The sequence below is a fragment of the Pygocentrus nattereri genome, chromosome 9 (genome assembly GCF_015220715.1).
Source record: "Pygocentrus nattereri isolate fPygNat1 chromosome 9, fPygNat1.pri, whole genome shotgun sequence".
NCBI lineage: Eukaryota > Metazoa > Chordata > Actinopteri > Characiformes > Serrasalmidae > Pygocentrus > Pygocentrus nattereri.
The window spans coordinates 2,364,598-2,386,570 of record NC_051219.1 but is presented as its reverse complement, the minus strand read 5'-3'; the positions used below and the strand labels follow the sequence as shown (position 1 = coordinate 2,386,570).

General features: G+C 40.1%; 1 protein-coding gene across 1 annotated transcript in view; it reads left to right on the top strand.

Annotated features, from left to right (window-relative positions):
• The window catches only part of LOC108416094 (butyrophilin subfamily 3 member A2-like), a 534,853-nt gene that overhangs the window by 487,222 nt on the left and 25,658 nt on the right, over positions 1 to 21,973 (top strand). The window contains exon 10 of the mRNA XM_037540922.1: positions 3,452 to 3,625. Within this exon, the coding sequence (XP_037396819.1) occupies positions 3,452 to 3,625 (174 nt within the window). The remainder of the gene's footprint in view (positions 1 to 3,451; positions 3,626 to 21,973) is intronic.

The following is a 21,973-nucleotide window of genomic DNA, read 5'->3' as shown; positions in this document are numbered from 1 at the left end:
GAAATTTCTGAAATCACCCCCCCCACACACACAATCACCCCCCCCCTCACACACTACACTACACACTAAAACTACACTCCCATAAACCTCAGAAAATGTTATCACATATATATACTTTTAGCTTCAAAGGACAACACTATCTCACTCCCACCTGAAAAATGGACCTCAGATATAAAAGAAACACGCAGTGTCAACTGGCAAAATATATGCAGTGCCATCTTCTCAATGTCCAGCAGCTCAAAACTCCAACTACTTCAGTATAAAAGCCTCCACAGAACATATATTACAGCCTCTAAACTGCACCGTATGGGATTCAGTCCCAGTGATAAAGGCCAGCACTGTCCAGCTTTAACAGATAACCACTATCATGCCTTCTGGAACTGCCCCCCCCGATCCAGCAGGTTTGGGGTGGTGAAGAGGGGGGGGGGGGGTGTGGCCAAGGAATGATGGCCTGGGAATAAAGAAAAGAGCTTTAGCAGCATCAGGTCCTCCTCTAAGGTTAAAATGAAGACGGTGAAATGCTTGTATAACATTTACAAATAAAACTGGGACACTGTGCAAAATGTAAATAAAACAGAATGCAGTGATGTGCAAATCATTTAAACCCTGTGTTTAATTAAAAAATCACAAAAATAACATCAAATGTTGAAACTGATCAGTTTTATTGTTTTTTGTAAATTTATGCCCATTTTGAATTTGATGCCAGCAGCACATTTACCAAAGTTGGGAGGGAGGCAGGTTCACATCTGTGCTGCACCTCCTCTTATTTCCCCAGCCCTCTGTAAGCGTTTGGGCACTGATGAAGAAGTGATTTTTCCCATTCTTGCTTGATTTGGTATTTCAGCTGCTCATAAGTTCAGGGTCTTGTTAATGTTTTCCATGGTTGACGGGTCTGCAATTCAGTCTGGGTAATAAACTGGCCTGACTCTTTCACAGCAGAGTCACGCTGCTGTAATACGTGCAGAATGTGGTTTATGATTGTCTTGCTGAAATAATCAATGCCTTCCCTCAAAAAGACGCCGTCTAGACGGCAGCATATGTTGCTCCACAGCCTGTATATATATCCTTCAGCATTAATGGGGCCTTCACAGATGTACTAGTTACCCCTAATGTACCCCAAAAAACCCAGATGACGGATTTTGAACTGTGTGCTGGTAACAAGCCAGATGGTCCCTGTCCTCTTTAGGCTGGAGGACACAGTGTCCATGGTTTCCAAGAAGAATTTCAAACTTTGATTCATTGGACTACAGGACACTTCCACTTCCCCTCAGTCCTTCTAAAAATGAGCTCAGGCCCAGAGAAGGTGGCAGCGTTTCTGGATCCTGTTTTTATTTGGTTTCTTCTTTGTGTTTTAGAGTTTTAACTTGTGTCTGTGGATGCAGTGATGAACTGTGTTCAGAGACACTGGTTTTCAGACGTCTTCCTGAGGACGTGCAGTGATTTTACACTACAGAGTAGAGTCTGTTTTTAATGCAGGCCCATCTGAGGGTCTGAAGATCAGGGTCAGCCAGTATTGGTCTTCACCCTTGTCCCTGCTCTCTGTTGAAGATGAAGGGCGGCTCTTTTGAGAAAGATGAGGAGTAGCTCTGTTGAACCTCTGAAAGGCTCTCTGGGATGCTCTTTTCATGCCCATCATGTTACTGACCTGTTCTAAATGAAGCTCATTAGTTACTGGGTGATGGTCCAGCACATGTGGTTTTTAAGCATTACACAACATTACCAGTGTTTTTATTTAGATTTTGTACAGCATCCTAACTTTTTTAGGAACAGGGTTGTTTAACACTGAGTGACCCTGGACTGCAGCATTGAGACATTCAGTGTTAACGGCTTGACCATCTGGTTTATTTCATCACCGTAGTTGAAGGCAGACATTGTGAAGATGTTCCTCTTGGCAGAAAGCAGAAGATTCTGACAGTGTAGTTTAAGCAGAGTGTGATCAGCAGTAAGACATGATCTTTCTCTGAATGTGTGAAAGCAGGTCTGATTCTAGATCTGATTTGTTCTCTTATATACTGACAGATATTTGAATGTAGATTCTCTTTGACGTGTTTAATGTAAAGTGTAGTTTCTCAGTCCTGTGATGATCTGGGCAGTTATTTGGTCAGTATTTGTGAGGGCTAATCATTGGTCTAATCTGCAGTGGACTGTCCCTGATATTTAAGGTGTCCTGCACTCAGAGCTCTCCTCACTCTTTAAAGCAGTGGTTTAGCCTGAGGCGACACACACACGATATCAGACGAGTAGATTCTGTTATAATCTGCACACTAATGTGCTCAGAGAAGAGCTTCAGTCAGTTCAGGACTTTTGTTTATTCAGTACCTGTAAACATGTAAACAAGAACAGGTTCTATGGCAGCATCAGAAAGATCCTTTACTGAAGGAAAAACATCAACCATGTGGAAAAGTGTGGCTGTGCCACTCTTAGCAGCCTCAACTGCAGCCAAACGCTTCCTGTAACTGGAGATCAGACCTGAGGATGTTGGAATGTGTCCAGGAATGTCGGAATGTAGATTTCCATTCACATGTGTGGATTTAGACCCATAGAATATAAAAAGACCTGGATAAAAAGATGAACAGCAAGTATTTGATAAAATCAGCCAAACTCACATACAGGCTCCTTCACTGTGTGACGGTTCATATTGTAGCTGATTAAAATGTTCTTTATGATGGAAACACATGTTGCTGAGTAAACACTGTAAAGACACACAGAATAATGGAGCTCATGTGTTCCTGTTTTAGCGCTGGGCCATAGCTGAGTGTTGCACCAGCTGTTCAAACGTAGGCCAGTTGTAACGCAAGTGTTTCATTTCAGGTTTCTGGATCACTAAATCAAAACAGGCTGCGCCACTCACACTAGTTTAAACGATGAACTTAGTATCTACTGAATATTTACACCTGCCTCTGAGGTGGAAATGCTGAAATGACTTCAAACGCCCATCCCTGCTAGTAACTGTGATAAGTTAGTTAAGGTTAGCTTAGCTTAGCTAAAGCTCAATGCTTACCTGTCCAGGAGAAAATTAGTCAACTCGGCATCCGTTTTTAAGTCCATCTGGGCTCGGAGCTGTTTCCATCTTTCAAATGCGTCGCCAGTATTTACTCACGTTTTACTGTCTTTCCTCACGTTTTACTGTATTTACTCACATTTTACTGTATTTCCTCACGTTTTACTGTATTTACTCACGTTTTACTGTATTTCCTCATGTTTTACTGTATTTACTCACATTTTACTGTATTTACTCACGTTTTACTGTATTTCCTCATGTTTTAATGTATTTACTCACGTTTTACTGTATTTACTCACGTTTTACTGTATTTGTGGTCACAGATATATTTAGAAGGATGCAGGGTTAGGGTGTGTGTGTGTATGTGTGTGTGTGTGTGTGTGTGTGTGTGTGTGTGTGTGTGTGTGTGTGTTGAGCTTTAAATGTAAGGAGTTGTTCTTCTCTCTGCAGACTGAGTAACTGCAGTATTACAGATGAAGGCTGTGCTGAACTGGTTAAAGCGCTGAAATCAAACCCCTCATACCTGACAGAGCTGGATCTGACCGCAAATCAACTAGGACCTTCAGGAGTGGAGCAGCTCAATATACTAAAGAACGATCGGCACTATACACTGGAGAAACTACAGTGAGTTACTGACTTACTCACACACACACGTGCACACGCACACACACACACTCTCATACACACACACACACACACTCTCATACACACACACGCGTGCACACACACACACACACACATACACACACACTCTCATACACACACACACAGTTGAAGTAACCAGCTCCCAGTGTTCTGTATCTCTGTCATATTTAAATTTGTCCTGTCACAGTAAAACATTTCAGTTGTGTCCAAACAGCAATGAGGAAAAATCAGAAGCTCAGCACAAGAATTTCAGCTGAAATGGGCTTTAGATTACAATCTTATTATAACATAGAACATCAAGAAGACCTGCCACAATTATTACAGACTCACTTTACAGTTATTAGAGCTGACTGCAGTTATTAGAGCTGACTGCAGTTATTAGAGCAGACTGCAGTTATTAGAGCTGACTGTAGTTATTAGAGCTGACTAGTTATTAGAGCTGACTGCAGTTATTAGAGCTGACTGTAGTTATTAGAGCTGACTGCAGTTATTAGAGCTGACTGTAGTTATTAGAGCAGACTGCAGTTATTAGAGCTGACTGTAGTTATTAGAGCAGACTGCAGTTATTAGAGCTGACTGTAGTTATTAGAGCAGACTGCAGTTATTAGAGCTGACTGTAGTTATTAGAGCTGACTGCAGTTATTAGAGCTGACTGCAGTTATTAGAGCTGACTGTAGTTATTAGAGCTGACTGTAGTTATTAGAGCTGACTGTAGTTATTAGAGCAGACTGCAGTTATTAGAGCTGACTGTAGTTATTAGAGCTGACTGCAGTTATTAGAGCTGACTGCAGTTATTAGAGCTGACTGTAGTTATTAGAGCTGACTGTAGTTATTAGAGCTGACTGCAGTTATTAGAGCTGACTGTAGTTATTAGAGCAGACTGCAGTTATTAGAGCTGAATACAGTTATTAGAGCTGACTGCAGTTATTAGAGCTGACTGCAGTTATTAGAGCTGAATACAGTTATTAGAGCTGACTGCAGTTATTAGAGCTGACTGTAGTTATTAGAGCAGACTGCAGTTATTAGAGCTGACTGTAGTTATTAGAGCTGACTACAGTTATTCGAGCTGACTGCAGTTATTAGAGCTGACTGCAGTTATTAGAGCTGAATACAGTTATTAGAGCTGACTGCAGTTATTAGAGCTGACTGCAGTTATTAGAGCTGACTACAGTTATTAGAGCTGACTGCAGTTATTAGAGCTGACTGCTGTTATTAGATCTGACTGTAGTTATTAGAGCTGACTGCAGTTATTAGAGCTGACTGCAGTTATTAGAGCTGACTGCAGTTATTAGAGCTGACTGCTGTTATTAGATCTGACTGTAGTTATTAGAGCTGACTGTAGTTATTAGAGCTGACTGCAGTTATTAGAGCTGACTGTAGTTATTAGAGCTGACTACAGTTATTAGAGCTGACTGTAGTTATTAGAGCTGACTGCAGTTATTAGAGCTGACTACAGTTATTAGAGATGACTGCAGTTATTAGTGCTGACTGCAGTTATTAGAGCTGACTGTAGTTATTAGAGCTGACTGTAGTTATTAGAGCTGACTGCTGTTATTAGAGCTGACTGCAGTTATTAGAGCTGACTGCAGTTATTAGAGCTGACTACAGTTATTAGAGCTGACTGTAGTTATTAGAGCTGACTGCAGTTATTAGAGCTGACTGTAGTTATTAGAGCTGACTGCAGTTATTAGAGCTGACTGTAGTTATTAGAGCTGACTGCAGTTATTAGAGCTGACTGCAGTTATTAGAGCTGACTACAGTTATTAGAGCTGACTGTAGTTATTAGAGCTGACTGCTGTTATTAGAGCTGACTGCTGTTATTAGAGCTGACTGTAGTTATTAGAGCTGACTGCAGTTATTAGAGCTGACTGTAGTTATTAGAGCTGACTGCAGTTATTAGAGCTGACTGTAGTTATTAGAGCTGACTGCAGTTATTAGAGCTGACTGCAGTTATTAGAGCTGACTGCAGTTATTAGAGCTGACTGCAGTTATTAGAGCTGACTGTAGTTATTAGAGCAGACTGTAGTTATTAGAGCTGACTGTAGTTATTAGAGCTGACTGTAGTTATTAGAGCTGACTGTAGTTATTAGAGCTGACTGCAGTTATTAGAGCTGACTGTAGTTATTAGAGCTGACTGCAGTTATTAGAGCTGACTACAGTTATTAGAGCTGACTGTAGTTATTAGAGCTGACTGCTGTTATTAGAACTGACGGCAGTTATTAGAGCTGACTGTAGTTATTAGAGCTGACTGCAGTTATTAGAGCTGACTGTAGTTATTAGAGCTGACTGTAGTTATTAGAGCTGACTGCAGTTATTAGAGCTGACTGCAGTTATTAGAGCTGACTGCAGTTATTAGAGATGACTGTAGTTATTAGAGCTGAATACAGTTATTAGAGATGACTGCAGTTAATAGAGCTGACTGCAGTTAATAGAGCTGACTGTAGTTATTAGAGCTGACTGCAGTTATTAGAGCTGAATACAGTTATTAGAGATGACTGCAGTTATTAGAGCTGACTACAGTTATTAGAGCTGACTGTAGTTATTAGAGCTGACTGCAGTTATTAGAGCTGAATACAGTTATTAGAGCTGACTGCAGTTATTAGAGCTGACTACAGTTATTAGAGCTGACTGTAGTTATTAGAGCTGACTGCAGTTATTAGAGCTGACTGCAGTTATTAGAGCTGACTACAGTTATTAGAGCTGACTGCAGTTATTAGAGCTGACTGCAGTTATTAGAGCTGACTGCAGTTATTAGAGCTGACTGTAGTTATTAGAGCTGACTGTAGTTATTAGAGCTGACTGCAGTTATTAGAGCTGACTGTAGTTATTAGAGCTGACTGCAGTTATTAGAGCTGACTGTAGTTATTAGAGCTGACTGCAGTTATTAGAGCTGACTGTAGTTATTAGAGCTGACTGTAGTTATTAGAGCTGACTGCAGTTATTAGAGCTGACTGTAGTTATTAGAGCTGACTGCAGTTATTAGAGCTGACTGTAGTTATTAGAGCTGACTGCTGTTATTAGAGCTGACTGTAGTTATTAGAGCTGACTGTAGTTATTAGAGCTGACTGCAGTTATTAGAGCTGACTGTAGTTATTAGAGCTGACTGCAGTTATTAGAGCTGACTGCAGTTATTAGAGCTGACTGCAGTTATTAGAGCTGACTGCAGTTATTAGAGCTGACTGCAGTTATTAGAGCTGACTGCAGTTATTAGAGCTGACTGTAGTTATTAGAGCTGACTGTAGTTATTAGAGCTGACTGTAGTTATTAGAGCTGATGGCTGTTATTAGAGCTGACTGTAGTTATTAGAGCTGACTGCAGTTATTAGAGCTGACTGCTGTTATTAGAGCTGACTGCAGTTATTAGAGCTGACTGTAGTTATTAGAGCTGACTGCAGTTATTAGAGCTGACTGCAGTTATTAGAGCTGACTGCTGTTATTAGAGCTGACTGCAGTTATTAGAGCTGACTGTAGTTATTAGAGCTGACTGCAGTTATTAGAGCTGACTGTAGTTATTAGAGCTGACTGCTGTTATTAGAGCTGACTGTAGTTATTAGAGCTGACTGCAGTTATTAGAGCTGACTGTAGTTATTAGAGCTGACTGCTGTTATTAGAGCTGACTGTAGTTATTAGAGCTGACTGCAGTTATTAGAGCTGACTGTAGTTATTAGAGCTGACTGCAGTTATTAGAGCTGACTGCAGTTATTAGAGCTGACTGTAGTTATTAGAGCTGACTGCAGTTATTAGAGCTGACTGCTGTTATTAGAGCTGACTGTAGTTATTAGAGCTGACTGTAGTTATTAGAGCTGACTGCAGTTATTAGAGCTGACTGTAGTTATTAGAGCTGACTGCAGTTATTAGAGCTGACTGGTGTTTATTAGAGCTGACTGTAGTTATTAGAGCTGACTGCAGTTATTAGAGCTGACTACAGTTATTAGAGCTGACTGCAGTTATTAGAGCTGACTGTAGTTATTAGAGCTGACTGTAGTTATTAGAGCTGACTGTAGTTATTAGAGCTGACTGCAGTTATTAGAGCTGACTGCAGTTATTAGAGCTGACTGCAGTTATTAGAGCTGACTGCAGTTATTAGAGCTGACTGTAGTTATTAGAGCTGACTGCAGTTATTAGAGCTGACTGCAGTTATTAGAGCTGACTGTAGTTATTAGAGCTGACTGTAGTTATTAGAGCTGACTGCAGTTATTAGAGCTGACTGCAGTTATTAGAGCTGACTGCAGTTATTAGAGCTGACTGTAGTTATTAGAGCTGACTGTAGTTATTAGAGCTGACTGCTGTTATTAGAGCTGACTGCAGTTATTAGAGCTGACTGCAGTTATTAGAGCTGACTGCAGTTATTAGAGCTGACTGTAGTTATTAGAGCTGACTGTAGTTATTAGAGCTGACTGCTGTTATTAGAGCTGACTGCAGTTATTAGAGCTGACTACAGTTATTAGAGCTGACTGCTGTTATTAGAGCTGACTGCAGTTATTAGAGCTGACTGTAGTTATTAGAGCTGACTGCAGTTATTAGAGCTGACTGTAGTTATTAGAGCTGACTGCAGTTATTAGAGCTGACTGTAGTTATTAGAGCTGACTGCAGTTATTAGAGCTGACTGCTAGTTATTAGAGCTGACTACTAGTTATTAGAGCTGACTGCAGTTATTAGAGCTGACTGTAGTTATTAGAGCTGACTGCAGTTATTAGAGCTGACTGTAGTTATTAGAGCTGACTGCAGTTATTAGAGCTGACTGTAGTTATTAGAGCTGACTGTAGTTATTAGAGCTGACTGCAGTTATTAGAGCTGACTGTAGTTATTAGAGCTGACTGCAGTTATTAGAGCTGACTGTAGTTATTAGAGCTGACTGTAGTTATTAGAGCTGACTGCAGTTATTAGAGCTGACTGCAGTTATTAGAGCTGACTGTAGTTATTAGAGCTGACTGCAGTTATTAGAGCTGACTGTAGTTATTAGAGCTGACTGCAGTTATTAGAGCTGACTGTAGTTATTAGAGCTGACTGCAGTTATTAGAGCTGACTGTAGTTATTAGAGCTGACTGCAGTTATTAGAGCTGACTGCAGTTATTAGAGCTGACTGTAGTTATTAGAGCTGACTGCAGTTATTAGAGCTGACTGTAGTTATTAGAGCTGACTGCAGTTATTAGAGCTGACTGCAGTTATTAGAGCTGACTGCAGTTATTAGAGCTGACTGTAGTTATTAGAGCTGACTGTAGTTATTAGAGCTGACTGCAGTTATTAGAGCTGACTGTAGTTATTAGAGCTGACTGGTGTTTATTAGAGCTGACTGTAGTTATTAGAGCTGACTGCAGTTATTAGAGCTGACTGCAGTTATTAGAGCTGACTGCAGTTATTAGAGCTGACTGTAGTTATTAGAGCTGACTGCAGTTATTAGAGCTGACTGCTGTTATTAGAGCTGACTGTAGTTATTAGAGCTGACTGCAGTTATTAGAGCTGACTGTAGTTATTAGAGCTGACTGCAGTTATTAGAGCTGACTGTAGTTATTAGAGCTGACTGCTGTTATTAGAGCTGACTGTAGTTATTAGAGCTGACTGCAGTTATTAGAGCTGACTGCAGTTATTAGAGCTGACTGTAGTTATTAGAGCTGACTGCAGTTATTAGAGCTGACTGTAGTTATTAGAGCTGACTGCAGTTATTAGAGCTGACTGCTGTTATTAGAGCTGACTGCAGTTATTAGAGCTGACTGTAGTTATTAGAGCTGACTGCAGTTATTAGAGCTGACTGCAGTTATTAGAGCTGACTGTAGTTATTAGAGCTGACTGCAGTTATTAGAGCTGACTGTAGTTATTAGAGCTGACTGCAGTTATTAGAGCTGACTGTAGTTATTAGAGCTGACTGCAGTTATTAGAGCTGACTGTAGTTATTAGAGCTGACTGCAGTTATTAGAGCTGACTGTAGTTATTAGAGCTGACTGCAGTTATTAGAGCTGACTGCAGTTATTAGAGCTGACTGCTGTTATTAGAGCTGACTGCAGTTATTAGAGCTGACTGTAGTTATTAGAGCTGACTGCAGTTATTAGAGCTGACTGTAGTTATTAGAGCTGACTGCAGTTATTAGAGCTGACTGTAGTTATTAGAGCTGACTGTAGTTATTAGAGCTGACTACAGTTATTAGAGCTGACTGTAGTTATTAGAGCTGACTGCAGTTATTAGAGCTGACTGCAGTTATTAGAGCTGACTGCAGTTATTAGAGCTGACTGCAGTTATTAGAGCTGACTGCAGTTATTAGAGCTGACTGTAGTTATTAGAGCTGACTGCAGTTATTAGAGCTGACTGCAGTTATTAGAGCTGACTGCAGTTATTAGAGCTGACTGCAGTTATTAGAGCTGACTGCAGTTATTAGAGCTGACTGTAGTTATTAGAGCTGACTGTAGTTATTAGAGCTGACTGCAGTTATTAGAGCTGACTGCAGTTATTAGAGCTGACTGCTGTTATTAGAGCTGACTGCAGTTATTAGAGCTGACTGTAGTTATTAGAGCTGACTGCAGTTATTAGAGCTGACTGCAGTTATTAGAGCTGACTGCAGTTATTAGAGCTGACTGCAGTTATTAGAGCTGACTGCAGTTATTAGAGCTGACTGTAGTTATTAGAGCTGACTGCAGTTATTAGAGCTGACTGTAGTTATTAGAGCTGACTGCAGTTATTAGAGCTGACTGTAGTTATTAGAGCTGACTGCAGTTATTAGAGCTGACTGTAGTTATTAGAGCTGACTGCAGTTATTAGAGCTGACTGCAGTTATTAGAGCTGACTGCAGTTATTAGAGCTGACTGTAGTTATTAGAGCTGACTGTAGTTATTAGAGCTGACTGCAGTTATTAGAGCTGACTGCTAGTTATTAGAGCTGACTGCAGTTATTAGAGCTGACTGTAGTTATTAGAGCTGACTGCAGTTATTAGAGCTGACTGTAGTTATTAGAGCTGACTGCAGTTATTAGAGCTGACTGTAGTTATTAGAGCTGACTGTAGTTATTAGAGCTGACTGCAGTTATTAGAGCTGACTGTAGTTATTAGAGCTGACTGCAGTTATTAGAGCTGACTGCTGTTATTAGAGCTGACTGTAGTTATTAGAGCTGACTGTAGTTATTAGAGCTGACTGCAGTTATTAGAGCTGACTGTAGTTATTAGAGCTGACTGTAGTTATTAGAGCTGACTGCAGTTATTAGAGCTGACTGCTGTTATTAGAGCTGACTAGTTATTAGAGCTGACTGCTAGTTATTAGAGCTGACTGTAGTTATTAGAGCTGACTGTAGTTATTAGAGCTGACTGCAGTTATTAGAGCTGACTGCTGTTATTAGAGCTGACTGTAGTTATTAGAGCTGACTGCAGTTATTAGAGCTGACTGCAGTTATTAGAGCTGACTGCAGTTATTAGAGCTGACTGTAGTTATTAGAGCTGACTGCTGTTATTAGAGCTGACTGCAGTTATTAGAGCTGACTGCAGTTATTAGAGCTGACTGCAGTTATTAGAGCTGACTGCAGTTATTAGAGCTGACTAGTTATTAGAGCTGACTGCAGTTATTAGAGCTGACTGCAGTTATTAGAGCTGACTGCAGTTATTAGAGCTGACTGCAGTTATTAGAGCTGACTGCAGTTATTAGAGCTGACTGTAGTTATTAGAGCTGACTGCAGTTATTAGAGCTGACTGTAGTTATTAGAGCTGACTGTAGTTATTAGAGCTGACTGCAGTTATTAGAGCTGACTGCAGTTATTAGAGCTGACTGCAGTTATTAGAGCTGACTGCAGTTATTAGAGCTGACTGCAGTTATTAGAGCTGACTGCTGTTATTAGAGCTGACTGCAGTTATTAGAGCTGACTGTAGTTATTAGAGCTGACTGCAGTTATTAGAGCTGACTGCAGTTATTAGAGCTGACTGTAGTTATTAGAGCTGACTGCAGTTATTAGAGCTGACTGCAGTTATTAGAGCTGACTGTAGTTATTAGAGCTGACTGCAGTTATTAGAGCTGACTGCAGTTATTAGAGCTGACTGTAGTTATTAGAGCTGACTGCAGTTATTAGAGCTGACTGTAGTTATTAGAGCTGACTACAGTTATTAGAGCTGACTGTAGTTATTAGAGCTGACTGCAGTTATTAGAGCTGACTGTAGTTATTAGAGCTGACTGCAGTTATTAGAGCTGACTGCTGTTATTAGAGCTGACTGCAGTTATTAGAGCTGACTGTAGTTATTAGAGCTGACTGCAGTTATTAGAGCTGACTGTAGTTATTAGAGCTGACTGCTGTTATTAGAGCTGACTGCAGTTATTAGAGCTGACTGCAGTTATTAGAGCTGACTGCAGTTATTAGAGCTGACTGCTGTTATTAGAGCTGACTGTAGTTATTAGAGCTGACTGCAGTTATTAGAGCTGACTGCAGTTATTAGAGCTGACTGTAGTTATTAGAGCTGACTGCAGTTATTAGAGCTGACTGCTGTTATTAGAGCTGACTACAGTTATTAGAGCTGACTGTAGTTATTAGAGCTGACTGTAGTTATTAGAGCTGACTGTAGTTATTAGAGCTGACTGCAGTTATTAGAGCTGACTGCAGTTATTAGAGCTGACTGTAGTTATTAGAGCTGACTGTAGTTATTAGAGCTGACTGCAGTTATTAGAGCTGACTGTAGTTATTAGAGCTGACTGTAGTTATTAGAGCTGACTGTAGTTATTAGAGCTGACTGCAGTTATTAGAGCTGACTGCTGTTATTAGAGCTGACTGTAGTTATTAGAGCTGACTGCAGTTATTAGAGCTGACTGTAGTTATTAGAGCTGACTGTAGTTATTAGAGCTGACTGCAGTTATTAGAGCTGACTAGCAGTTATTAGAGCTGACTGCTGTTATTAGAGCTGACTGTAGTTATTAGAGCTGACTGTAGTTATTAGAGCTGACTGCAGTTATTAGAGCTGACTGCTGTTATTAGAGCTGACTGTAGTTATTAGAGCTGACTGTAGTTATTAGAGCTGACTGCAGTTATTAGAGCTGAGTGCAGTTATTAGAGCTGACTGCAGTTATTAGAGCTGACTGCAGTTATTAGAGCTGACTACAGTTATTAGAGCTGACTGCTGTTATTAGAGCTGACTGCAGTTATTAGAGCTGACTGCAGTTATTAGAGCTGACTGCAGTTATTAGAGCTGACTGCAGTTATTAGAGCTGACTGTAGTTATTAGAGCTGACTGCAGTTATTAGAGCTGACTGTAGTTATTAGAGCTGACTGCAGTTATTAGAGCTGACTGCTGTTATTAGAGCTGACTGTAGTTATTAGAGCTGACTGCAGTTATTAGAGCTGACTGTAGTTATTAGAGCTGACTGTAGTTATTAGAGCTGACTGCAGTTATTAGAGCTGACTGCTGTTATTAGAGCTGACTGCAGTTATTAGAGCTGACTGCAGTTATTAGAGCTGACTGCAGTTATTAGAGCTGACTGCTAGTTATTAGAGCTGACTGTAGTTATTAGAGCTGACTGCTAGTTATTAGAGCTGACTGCAGTTATTAGAGCTGACTGCAGTTATTAGAGCTGACTGTAGTTATTAGAGCTGACTGTAGTTATTAGAGCTGACTGCAGTTATTAGAGCTGACTGCAGTTATTAGAGCTGACTGTAGTTATTAGAGCTGACTGCAGTTATTAGAGCTGACTGCAGTTATTAGAGCTGACTGCAGTTATTAGAGCTGACTGCTGTTATTAGAGCTGACTGTAGTTATTAGAGCTGACTGTAGTTATTAGAGCTGACTGCAGTTATTAGAGCTGACTGCAGTTATTAGAGCTGACTGTAGTTATTAGAGCTGACTACAGTTATTAGAGCTGACTGCAGTTATTAGAGCTGACTGCTGTTATTAGAGCTGACTGCAGTTATTAGAGCTGACTGCAGTTATTAGAGCTGACTGCAGTTATTAGAGCTGACTGCAGTTATTAGAGCTGACTGTAGTTATTAGAGCTGACTGCAGTTATTAGAGCTGACTGTAGTTATTAGAGCTGACTGCAGTTATTAGAGCTGACTGCTGTTATTAGAGCTGACTGTAGTTATTAGAGCTGACTGCAGTTATTAGAGCTGACTGTAGTTATTAGAGCTGACTGTAGTTATTAGAGCTGACTGCAGTTATTAGAGCTGACTGCTGTTATTAGAGCTGACTGCAGTTATTAGAGCTGACTGCAGTTATTAGAGCTGACTGCAGTTATTAGAGCTGACTGTAGTTATTAGAGCTGACTGTAGTTATTAGAGCTGACTGCTGTTATTAGAGCTGACTACAGTTATTAGAGCTGACTGCAGTTATTAGAGCTGACTGTAGTTATTAGAGCTGACTGTAGTTATTAGAGCTGACTGTAGTTATTAGAGCTGACTGCAGTTATTAGAGCTGACTGTAGTTATTAGAGCTGACTGTAGTTATTAGAGCTGACTGGTGTTTATTAGAGCTGACTGCAGTTATTAGAGCTGACTGCAGTTATTAGAGCTGACTGCAGTTATTAGAGCTGACTGTAGTTATTAGAGCTGACTGTAGTTATTAGAGCTGACTGCAGTTATTAGAGCTGACTGTAGTTATTAGAGCTGACTGCAGTTATTAGAGCTGACTGTAGTTATTAGAGCTGACTGTAGTTATTAGAGCTGACTGCTGTTATTAGAGCTGACTGCAGTTATTAGAGCTGACTGTAGTTATTAGAGCTGACTGTAGTTATTAGAGCTGACTGCAGTTATTAGAGCTGACTGTAGTTATTAGAGCTGACTGCTGTTATTAGAGCTGACTGTAGTTATTAGAGCTGACTGTAGTTATTAGAGCTGACTGCAGTTATTAGAGCTGACTGCTGTTATTAGAGCTGACTACAGTTATTAGAGCTGACTGCTGTTATTAGAGCTGACTGTAGTTATTAGAGCTGACTGTAGTTATTAGAGCTGACTGCAGTTATTAGAGCTGACTGTAGTTATTAGAGCTGACTGCAGTTATTAGAGCTGACTGCAGTTATTAGAGCTGACTGCTGTTATTAGAGCTGACTGCTGTTATTAGAGCTGACTGTAGTTATTAGAGCTGACTGCAGTTATTAGAGCTGACTGTAGTTATTAGAGCTGACTGCAGTTATTAGAGCTGACTGCTGTTATTAGAGCTGACTGTAGTTATTAGAGCTGACTGTAGTTATTAGAGCTGACTGCAGTTATTAGAGCTGACTACAGTTATTAGAGCTGACTGTAGTTATTAGAGCTGACTGTAGTTATTAGAGCTGACTGCAGTTATTAGAGCTGACTGTAGTTATTAGAGCTGACTGTAGTTATTAGAGCTGACTGCAGTTATTAGAGCTGACTGCTGTTATTAGAGCTGACTGTAGTTATTAGAGCTGACTGTAGTTATTAGAGCTGACTGCAGTTATTAGAGCTGACTGTAGTTATTAGAGCTGACTGCAGTTATTAGAGCTGACTGCAGTTATTAGAGCTGACTGCAGTTATTAGAGCTGACTGTAGTTATTAGAGCTGACTGCAGTTATTAGAGCTGACTGCAGTTATTAGAGCTGACTGTAGTTATTAGAGCTGACTGCAGTTATTAGAGCTGACTGCTGTTATTAGAGCTGACTGCAGTTATTAGAGCTGACTGTAGTTATTAGAGCTGACTGTAGTTATTAGAGCTGACTGCTATTATTAGAGCTGACTGTAGTTATTAGAGCTGACTGCAGTTATTAGAGCTGACTGTAGTTATTAGAGCTGACTGTAGTTATTAGAGCTGACTGCAGTTATTAGAGCTGACTGTAGTTATTAGAGCTGACTGTAGTTATTAGAGCTGACTGTAGTTATTAGAGCTGACTGCAGTTATTAGAGCTGACTGTAGTTATTAGAGCTGACTGTAGTTATTAGAGCTGACTGCAGTTATTAGAGCTGACTGTAGTTATTAGAGCTGACTGTAGTTATTAGAGCTGACTGCAGTTATTAGAGCTGACTGTAGTTATTAGAGCTGACTGCAGTTATTAGAGCTGACTGCAGTTATTAGAGCTGACTGCTGTTATTAGAGCTGACTGTAGTTATTAGAGCTGACTGTAGTTATTAGAGCTGACTGCAGTTATTAGAGCTGACTGCAGTTATTAGAGCTGACTGTAGTTATTAGAGCTGACTGTAGTTATTAGAGCTGACTGCAGTTATTAGAGCTGACTGCTGTTATTAGAGCTGACTGCAGTTATTAGAGCTGACTGCAGTTATTAGAGCTGACTGCAGTTATTAGAGCTGACTGCTGTTATTAGAGCTGACTGCAGTTATTAGAGCTGACTGCAGTTATTAGAGCTGACTGCAGTTATTAGAGCTGACTGTAGTTATTAGAGCTGACTGCAGTTATTAGAGCTGACTGTAGTTATTAGAGCTGACTGCAGTTATTAGAGCTGACTGCTGTTATTAGAGCTGACTGTAGTTATTAGAGCTGACTGCAGTTATTAGAGCTGACTGTAGTTATTAGAGCTGACTGCTGTTATTAGAGCTGACTGCAGTTATTAGAGCTGACTGCAGTTATTAGAGCTGACTGCAGTTATTAGAGCTGACTGTAGTTATTAGAGCTGACTGTAGTTATTAGAGCTGACTGCTGTTATTAGAGCTGACTGCAGTTATTAGAGCTGACTGCAGTTATTAGAGCTGACTGTAGTTATTAGAGCTGACTGTAGTTATTAGAGCTGACTGCTGTTATTAGAGCTGACTGCAGTTATTAGAGCTGACTGTAGTTATTAGAGCTGACTGTAGTTATTAGAGCTGACTGCAGTTATTAGAGCTGACTGCAGTTATTAGAGCTGACTGCAGTTATTAGAGCTGACTGTAGTTATTAGAGCTGACTGTAGTTATTAGAGCTGACTGCAGTTATTAGAGCTGACTGTAGTTATTAGAGCTGACTGCAGTTATTAGAGCTGACTGTAGTTATTAGAGCTGACTGTAGTTATTAGAGCTGACTGCTGTTATTAGAGCTGACTGCAGTTATTAGAGCTGACTGTAGTTATTAGAGCTGACTGTAGTTATTAGAGCTGACTGCAGTTATTAGAGCTGACTGTAGTTATTAGAGCTGACTGCTGTTATTAGAGCTGACTGCAGTTATTAGAGCTGACTGTAGTTATTAGAGCTGACTGCAGTTATTAGAGCTGACTGTAGTTATTAGAGCTGACTACAGTTATTAGAGCTGACTGGTGTTTATTAGAGCTGACTGCAGTTATTAGAGCTGACTGCAGTTATTAGAGCTGACTGCAGTTATTAGAGCTGACTGTAGTTATTAGAGCTGACTGTAGTTATTAGAGCTGACTGCAGTTATTAGAGCTGACTACAGTTATTTGAGCTGACTGTAGTTATTAGAGCTGACTGTAGTTATTAGAGCTGACTACAGTTATTAGAGCTGACTGTAGTTATTAGAGCTGACTGTAGTTATTAGAGCTGACTGTAGTTATTAGAGCTGACTGCTAGTTATTAGAGCTGACTGCTGTTATTAGAGCTGACTGCAGTTATTAGAGCTGACTGTAGTTATTAGAGCTGACTGTAGTTATTAGAGCTGACTGCAGTTATTAGAGCTGACTGTAGTTATTAGAGCTGACTGTAGTTATTAGAGCTGACTGCTGTTATTAGAGCTGACTGCAGTTATTAGAGCTGACTGTAGTTATTAGAGCTGACTGTAGTTATTAGAGCTGACTGCAGTTATTAGAGCTGACTGTAGTTATTAGAGCTGACTGCAGTTATTAGAGCTGACTGTAGTTATTAGAGCTGACTGCAGTTATTAGAGCTGACTGTAGTTATTAGAGCTGACTGCTGTTATTAGAGCTGACTGTAGTTATTAGAGCTGACTGCAGTTATTAGAGCTGACTGTAGTTATTAGAGCTGACTGCAGTTATTAGAGCTGACTGCAGTTATTAGAGCTGACTGCAGTTATTAGAGCTGACTGCAGTTATTAGAGCTGACTGTAGTTATTAGAGCTGACTGTAGTTATTAGAGCTGACTGCAGTTATTAGAGCTGACTGCAGTTATTAGAGCTGACTGTAGTTATTAGAGCTGACTGCAGTTATTAGAGCTGACTGTAGTTATTAGAGCTGACTGCAGTTATTAGAGCTGACTGTAGTTATTAGAGCTGACTGCAGTTATTAGAGCTGACTGCAGTTATTAGAGCTGACTGTAGTTATTAGAGCTGACTGCAGTTATTAGAGCTGACTGCAGTTATTAGAGCTGACTGTAGTTATTAGAGCTGACTGTAGTTATTAGAGCTGACTGCAGTTATTAGAGCTGACTGCAGTTATTAGAGCTGACTGTAGTTATTAGAGCTGACTGCAGTTATTAGAGCTGACTGTAGTTATTAGAGCTGACTGTAGTTATTAGAGCTGACTGCTGTTATTAGAGCTGACTGTAGTTATTAGAGCTGACTGCAGTTATTAGAGCTGACTGCTGTTATTAGAGCTGACTGCAGTTATTAGAGCTGACTGCAGTTATTAGAGCTGACTGTAGTTATTAGAGCTGACTGCAGTTATTAGAGCTGACTGCAGTTATTAGAGCTGACTGTAGTTATTAGAGCTGACTGCAGTTATTAGAGCTGACTGCTGTTATTAGAGCTGACTGTAGTTATTAGAGCTGACTGCTGTTATTAGAGCTGACTGTAGTTATTAGAGCTGACTGCAGTTATTAGAGCTGACTGCAGTTATTAGAGCTGACTGCAGTTATTAGAGCTGACTGCAGTTATTAGAGCTGACTGCTGTTATTAGAGCTGACTGTAGTTATTAGAGCTGACTGTAGTTATTAGAGCTGACTACAGTTATTAGAGCTGACTGCTGTTATTAGAGCTGACTGTAGTTATTAGAGCTGACTGTAGTTATTAGAGCTGACTGCAGTTATTAGAGCTGACTGCTGTTATTAGAGCTGACTGTAGTTATTAGAGCTGACTGTAGTTATTAGAGCTGACTGCTGTTATTAGAGCTGACTGCAGTTATTAGAGCTGACTGCAGTTATTAGAGCTGACTGTAGTTATTAGAGCTGACTGTAGTTATTAGAGCTGACTGTAGTTATTAGAGCTGACTGTAGTTATTAGAGCTGACTGCAGTTATTAGAGCTGACTGTAGTTATTAGAGCTGACTGCAGTTATTAGAGCTGACTGCAGTTATTAGAGCTGACTGTAGTTATTAGAGCTGACTGCAGTTATTAGAGATGACTGCAGTTATTAGAGCTGACTGTAGTTATTAGAGCTGACTGTAGTTATTAGAGCTGACTGCAGTTATTAGAGCTGACTACAGTTATTAGAGCTGACTGTAGTTATTAGAGCTGACTGCAGTTATTAGAGCTGACTGTAGTTATTAGAGCTGACTGCAGTTATTAGAGCTGACTGCAGTTATTAGAGCTGACTGTAGTTATTAGAGCTGACTGCAGTTATTAGAGCTGACTGTAGTTATTAGAGCTGACTGCAGTTATTAGAGCTGACTGTAGTTATTAGAGCTGACTGCTGTTATTAGAGCTGACTGTAGTTATTAGAGCTGACTGCAGTTATTAGAGCTGACTGCTGTTATTAGAGCTGACTGCAGTTATTAGAGCTGACTGCAGTTATTAGAGCTGACTGTAGTTATTAGAGCTGACTGCAGTTATTAGAGCTGACTGCAGTTATTAGAGCTGACTGCTGTTATTAGAGCTGACTGCAGTTATTAGAGCTGACTGCTGTTATTAGAGCTGACTGTAGTTATTAGAGCTGACTGCTGTTATTAGAGCTGACTGTAGTTATTAGAGCTGACTGCAGTTATTAGAGCTGACTGCTGTTATTAGAGCTGACTGTAGTTATTAGAGCTGACTGTAGTTATTAGAGCTGACTGCAGTTATTAGAGCTGACTGTAGTTATTAGAGCTGACTGCTGTTATTAGAGCTGACTGCAGTTATTAGAGCTGACTGCTGTTATTAGAGCTGACTGTAGTTATTAGAGCTGACTGTAGTTATTAGAGCTGACTGCAGTTATTAGAGCTGACTGTAGTTATTAGAGCTGACTGTAGTTATTAGAGCTGACTGTAGTTATTAGAGCTGACTACAGTTATTAGAGCTGACTGCAGTTATTAGAGCTGACTGTAGTTATTAGAGCTGACTACAGTTATTAGAGCTGACTGTAGTTATTAGAGCTGACTGTAGTTATTAGAGCTGACTGCAGTTATTAGAGCTGACTACAGTTATTAGAGCTGACTGCTGTTATTAGAGCTGACTGCTGTTATTAGAGCTGACTGTAGTTATTAGAGCTGACTGCAGTTATTAGAGCTGACTGTAGTTATTAGAGCTGACTGTAGTTATTAGAGCTGACTGCAGTTATTAGAGCTGACTGTAGTTATTAGAGCTGACTGCAGTTATTAGAGCTGACTACAGTTATTAGAGCTGACTGCTGTTATTAGAGCTGACTGTAGTTATTAGAGCTGACTGTAGTTATTAGAGCTGACTGCTGTTATTAGAGCTGACTGCAGTTATTAGAGCTGACTGCAGTTATTAGAGCTGACTGCAGTTATTAGAGCTGACTGTAGTTATTAGAGCTGACTGTAGTTATTAGAGCTGACTGCAGTTATTAGAGCTGACTGTAGTTATTAGAGCTGACTGCAGTTATTAGAGCTGACTGTAGTTATTAGAGCTGACTGTAGTTATTAGAGCTGACTGCTGTTATTAGAGCTGACTGCAGTTATTAGAGCTGACTGTAGTTATTAGAGCTGACTGTAGTTATTAGAGCTGACTGCAGTTATTAGAGCTGACTGTAGTTATTAGACCTGACTGCTGTTATTAGAGCTGACTGCAGTTATTAGGACTGACTGTAGTTATTAGAGCTGACTGCAGTTATTAGAGCTGACTACAGTTATTAGAGCTGACTGCTGTTATTAGAGTTGACTGTAGTTATTAGAGCTGACTGTAGTTATTAGAGCTGACTACAGTTATTAGAGCTGACTGCTGTTATTAGAGCTGACTGTAGTTATTAGAGCTGACTGTAGTTATTAGAGCTGACTGCTGTTATTAGAGCTGACTGTAGTTATTAGAGCTGACTGCAGTTATTAGAGCTGACTACAGTTATTAGAGCTGACTGTAGTTATTAGAGCTGACTGTAGTTATTAGAGCTGACTGTAGTTATTAGAGCTGACTACAGTTATTAGAGCTGACTGCTGTTATTAGAGCTGACTGTAGTTATTAGAGCTGACTGCAGTTATTAGAGCTGACTGCTGTTATTAGAGCTGACTGTAGTTATTAGAGCTGACTGCTGTTATTAGAGCTGACTGTAGTTATTAGAGCTGACTGCTGTTATTAGAGCTGACTGCAGTTATTAGAGCTGACTGCAGTTATTAGAGCTGACTGTAGTTATTAGAGCTGACTGTAGTTATTAGAGCTGACTGCAGTTATTAGAGCTGACTGCTGTTATTAGAGCTGACTGTAGTTATTAGAGCTGACTGTAGTTATTAGAGCTGACTGCAGTTATTAGAGCTGACTGCTGTTATTAGAGCTGACTGTAGTTATTAGAGCTGACTGCTGTTATTAGAGCTGACTGTAGTTATTAGAGCTGACTGCTGTTATTAGAGCTGACTGCAGTTATTAGAGCTGACTGCAGTTATTAGAGCTGACTACAGTTATTAGAGCTGACTGTAGTTATTAGAGCTGACTGTAGTTATTAGAGCTGACTGCTGTTATTAGAGCTGACTGCAGTTATTAGAGCTGACTGCAGTTATTAGAGCTGACTGTAGTTATTAGAGCTGACTGTAGTTATTAGAGCTGACTGCAGTTATTAGAGCTGACTGTAGTTATTAGAGCTGACTGTAGTTATTAGAGCTGACTGCTGTTATTAGAGCTGACTGCAGTTATTAGAGCTGACTGTAGTTATTAGAGCTGACTGCAGTTATTAGAGCTGACTGCAGTTATTAGAGCTGACTGTAGTTATTAGAGCTGACTGCAGTTATTAGAGCTGACTGCAGTTATTAGAGCTGACTGTAGTTATTAGAGCTGACTGTAGTTATTAGAGCTGACTGCAGTTATTAGAGCTGACTACAGTTATTAGAGCTGACTGTAGTTATTAGAGCTGACTGCAGTTATTAGAGCTGACTGCAGTTATTAGAGCTGACTGCAGTTATTAGAGCTGACTGCAGTTATTAGAGCTGACTGTAGTTATTAGAGCTGACTGCAGTTATTAGAGCTGACTGCAGTTATTAGAGCTGACTGCAGTTATTAGAGCTGACTGCAGTTATTAGTGCTGACTGTAGTTATTAGTGCTGACTGTAGTTATTAGAGCTGACTGCAGTTATTAGAGCTGACTGCAGTTATTAGAGCAGACTGTAGTTATTAGAGCTGACTGCAGTTATTAGTGCTGACTGTAGTTATTAGAGCTGACTGCAGTTATTAGAGC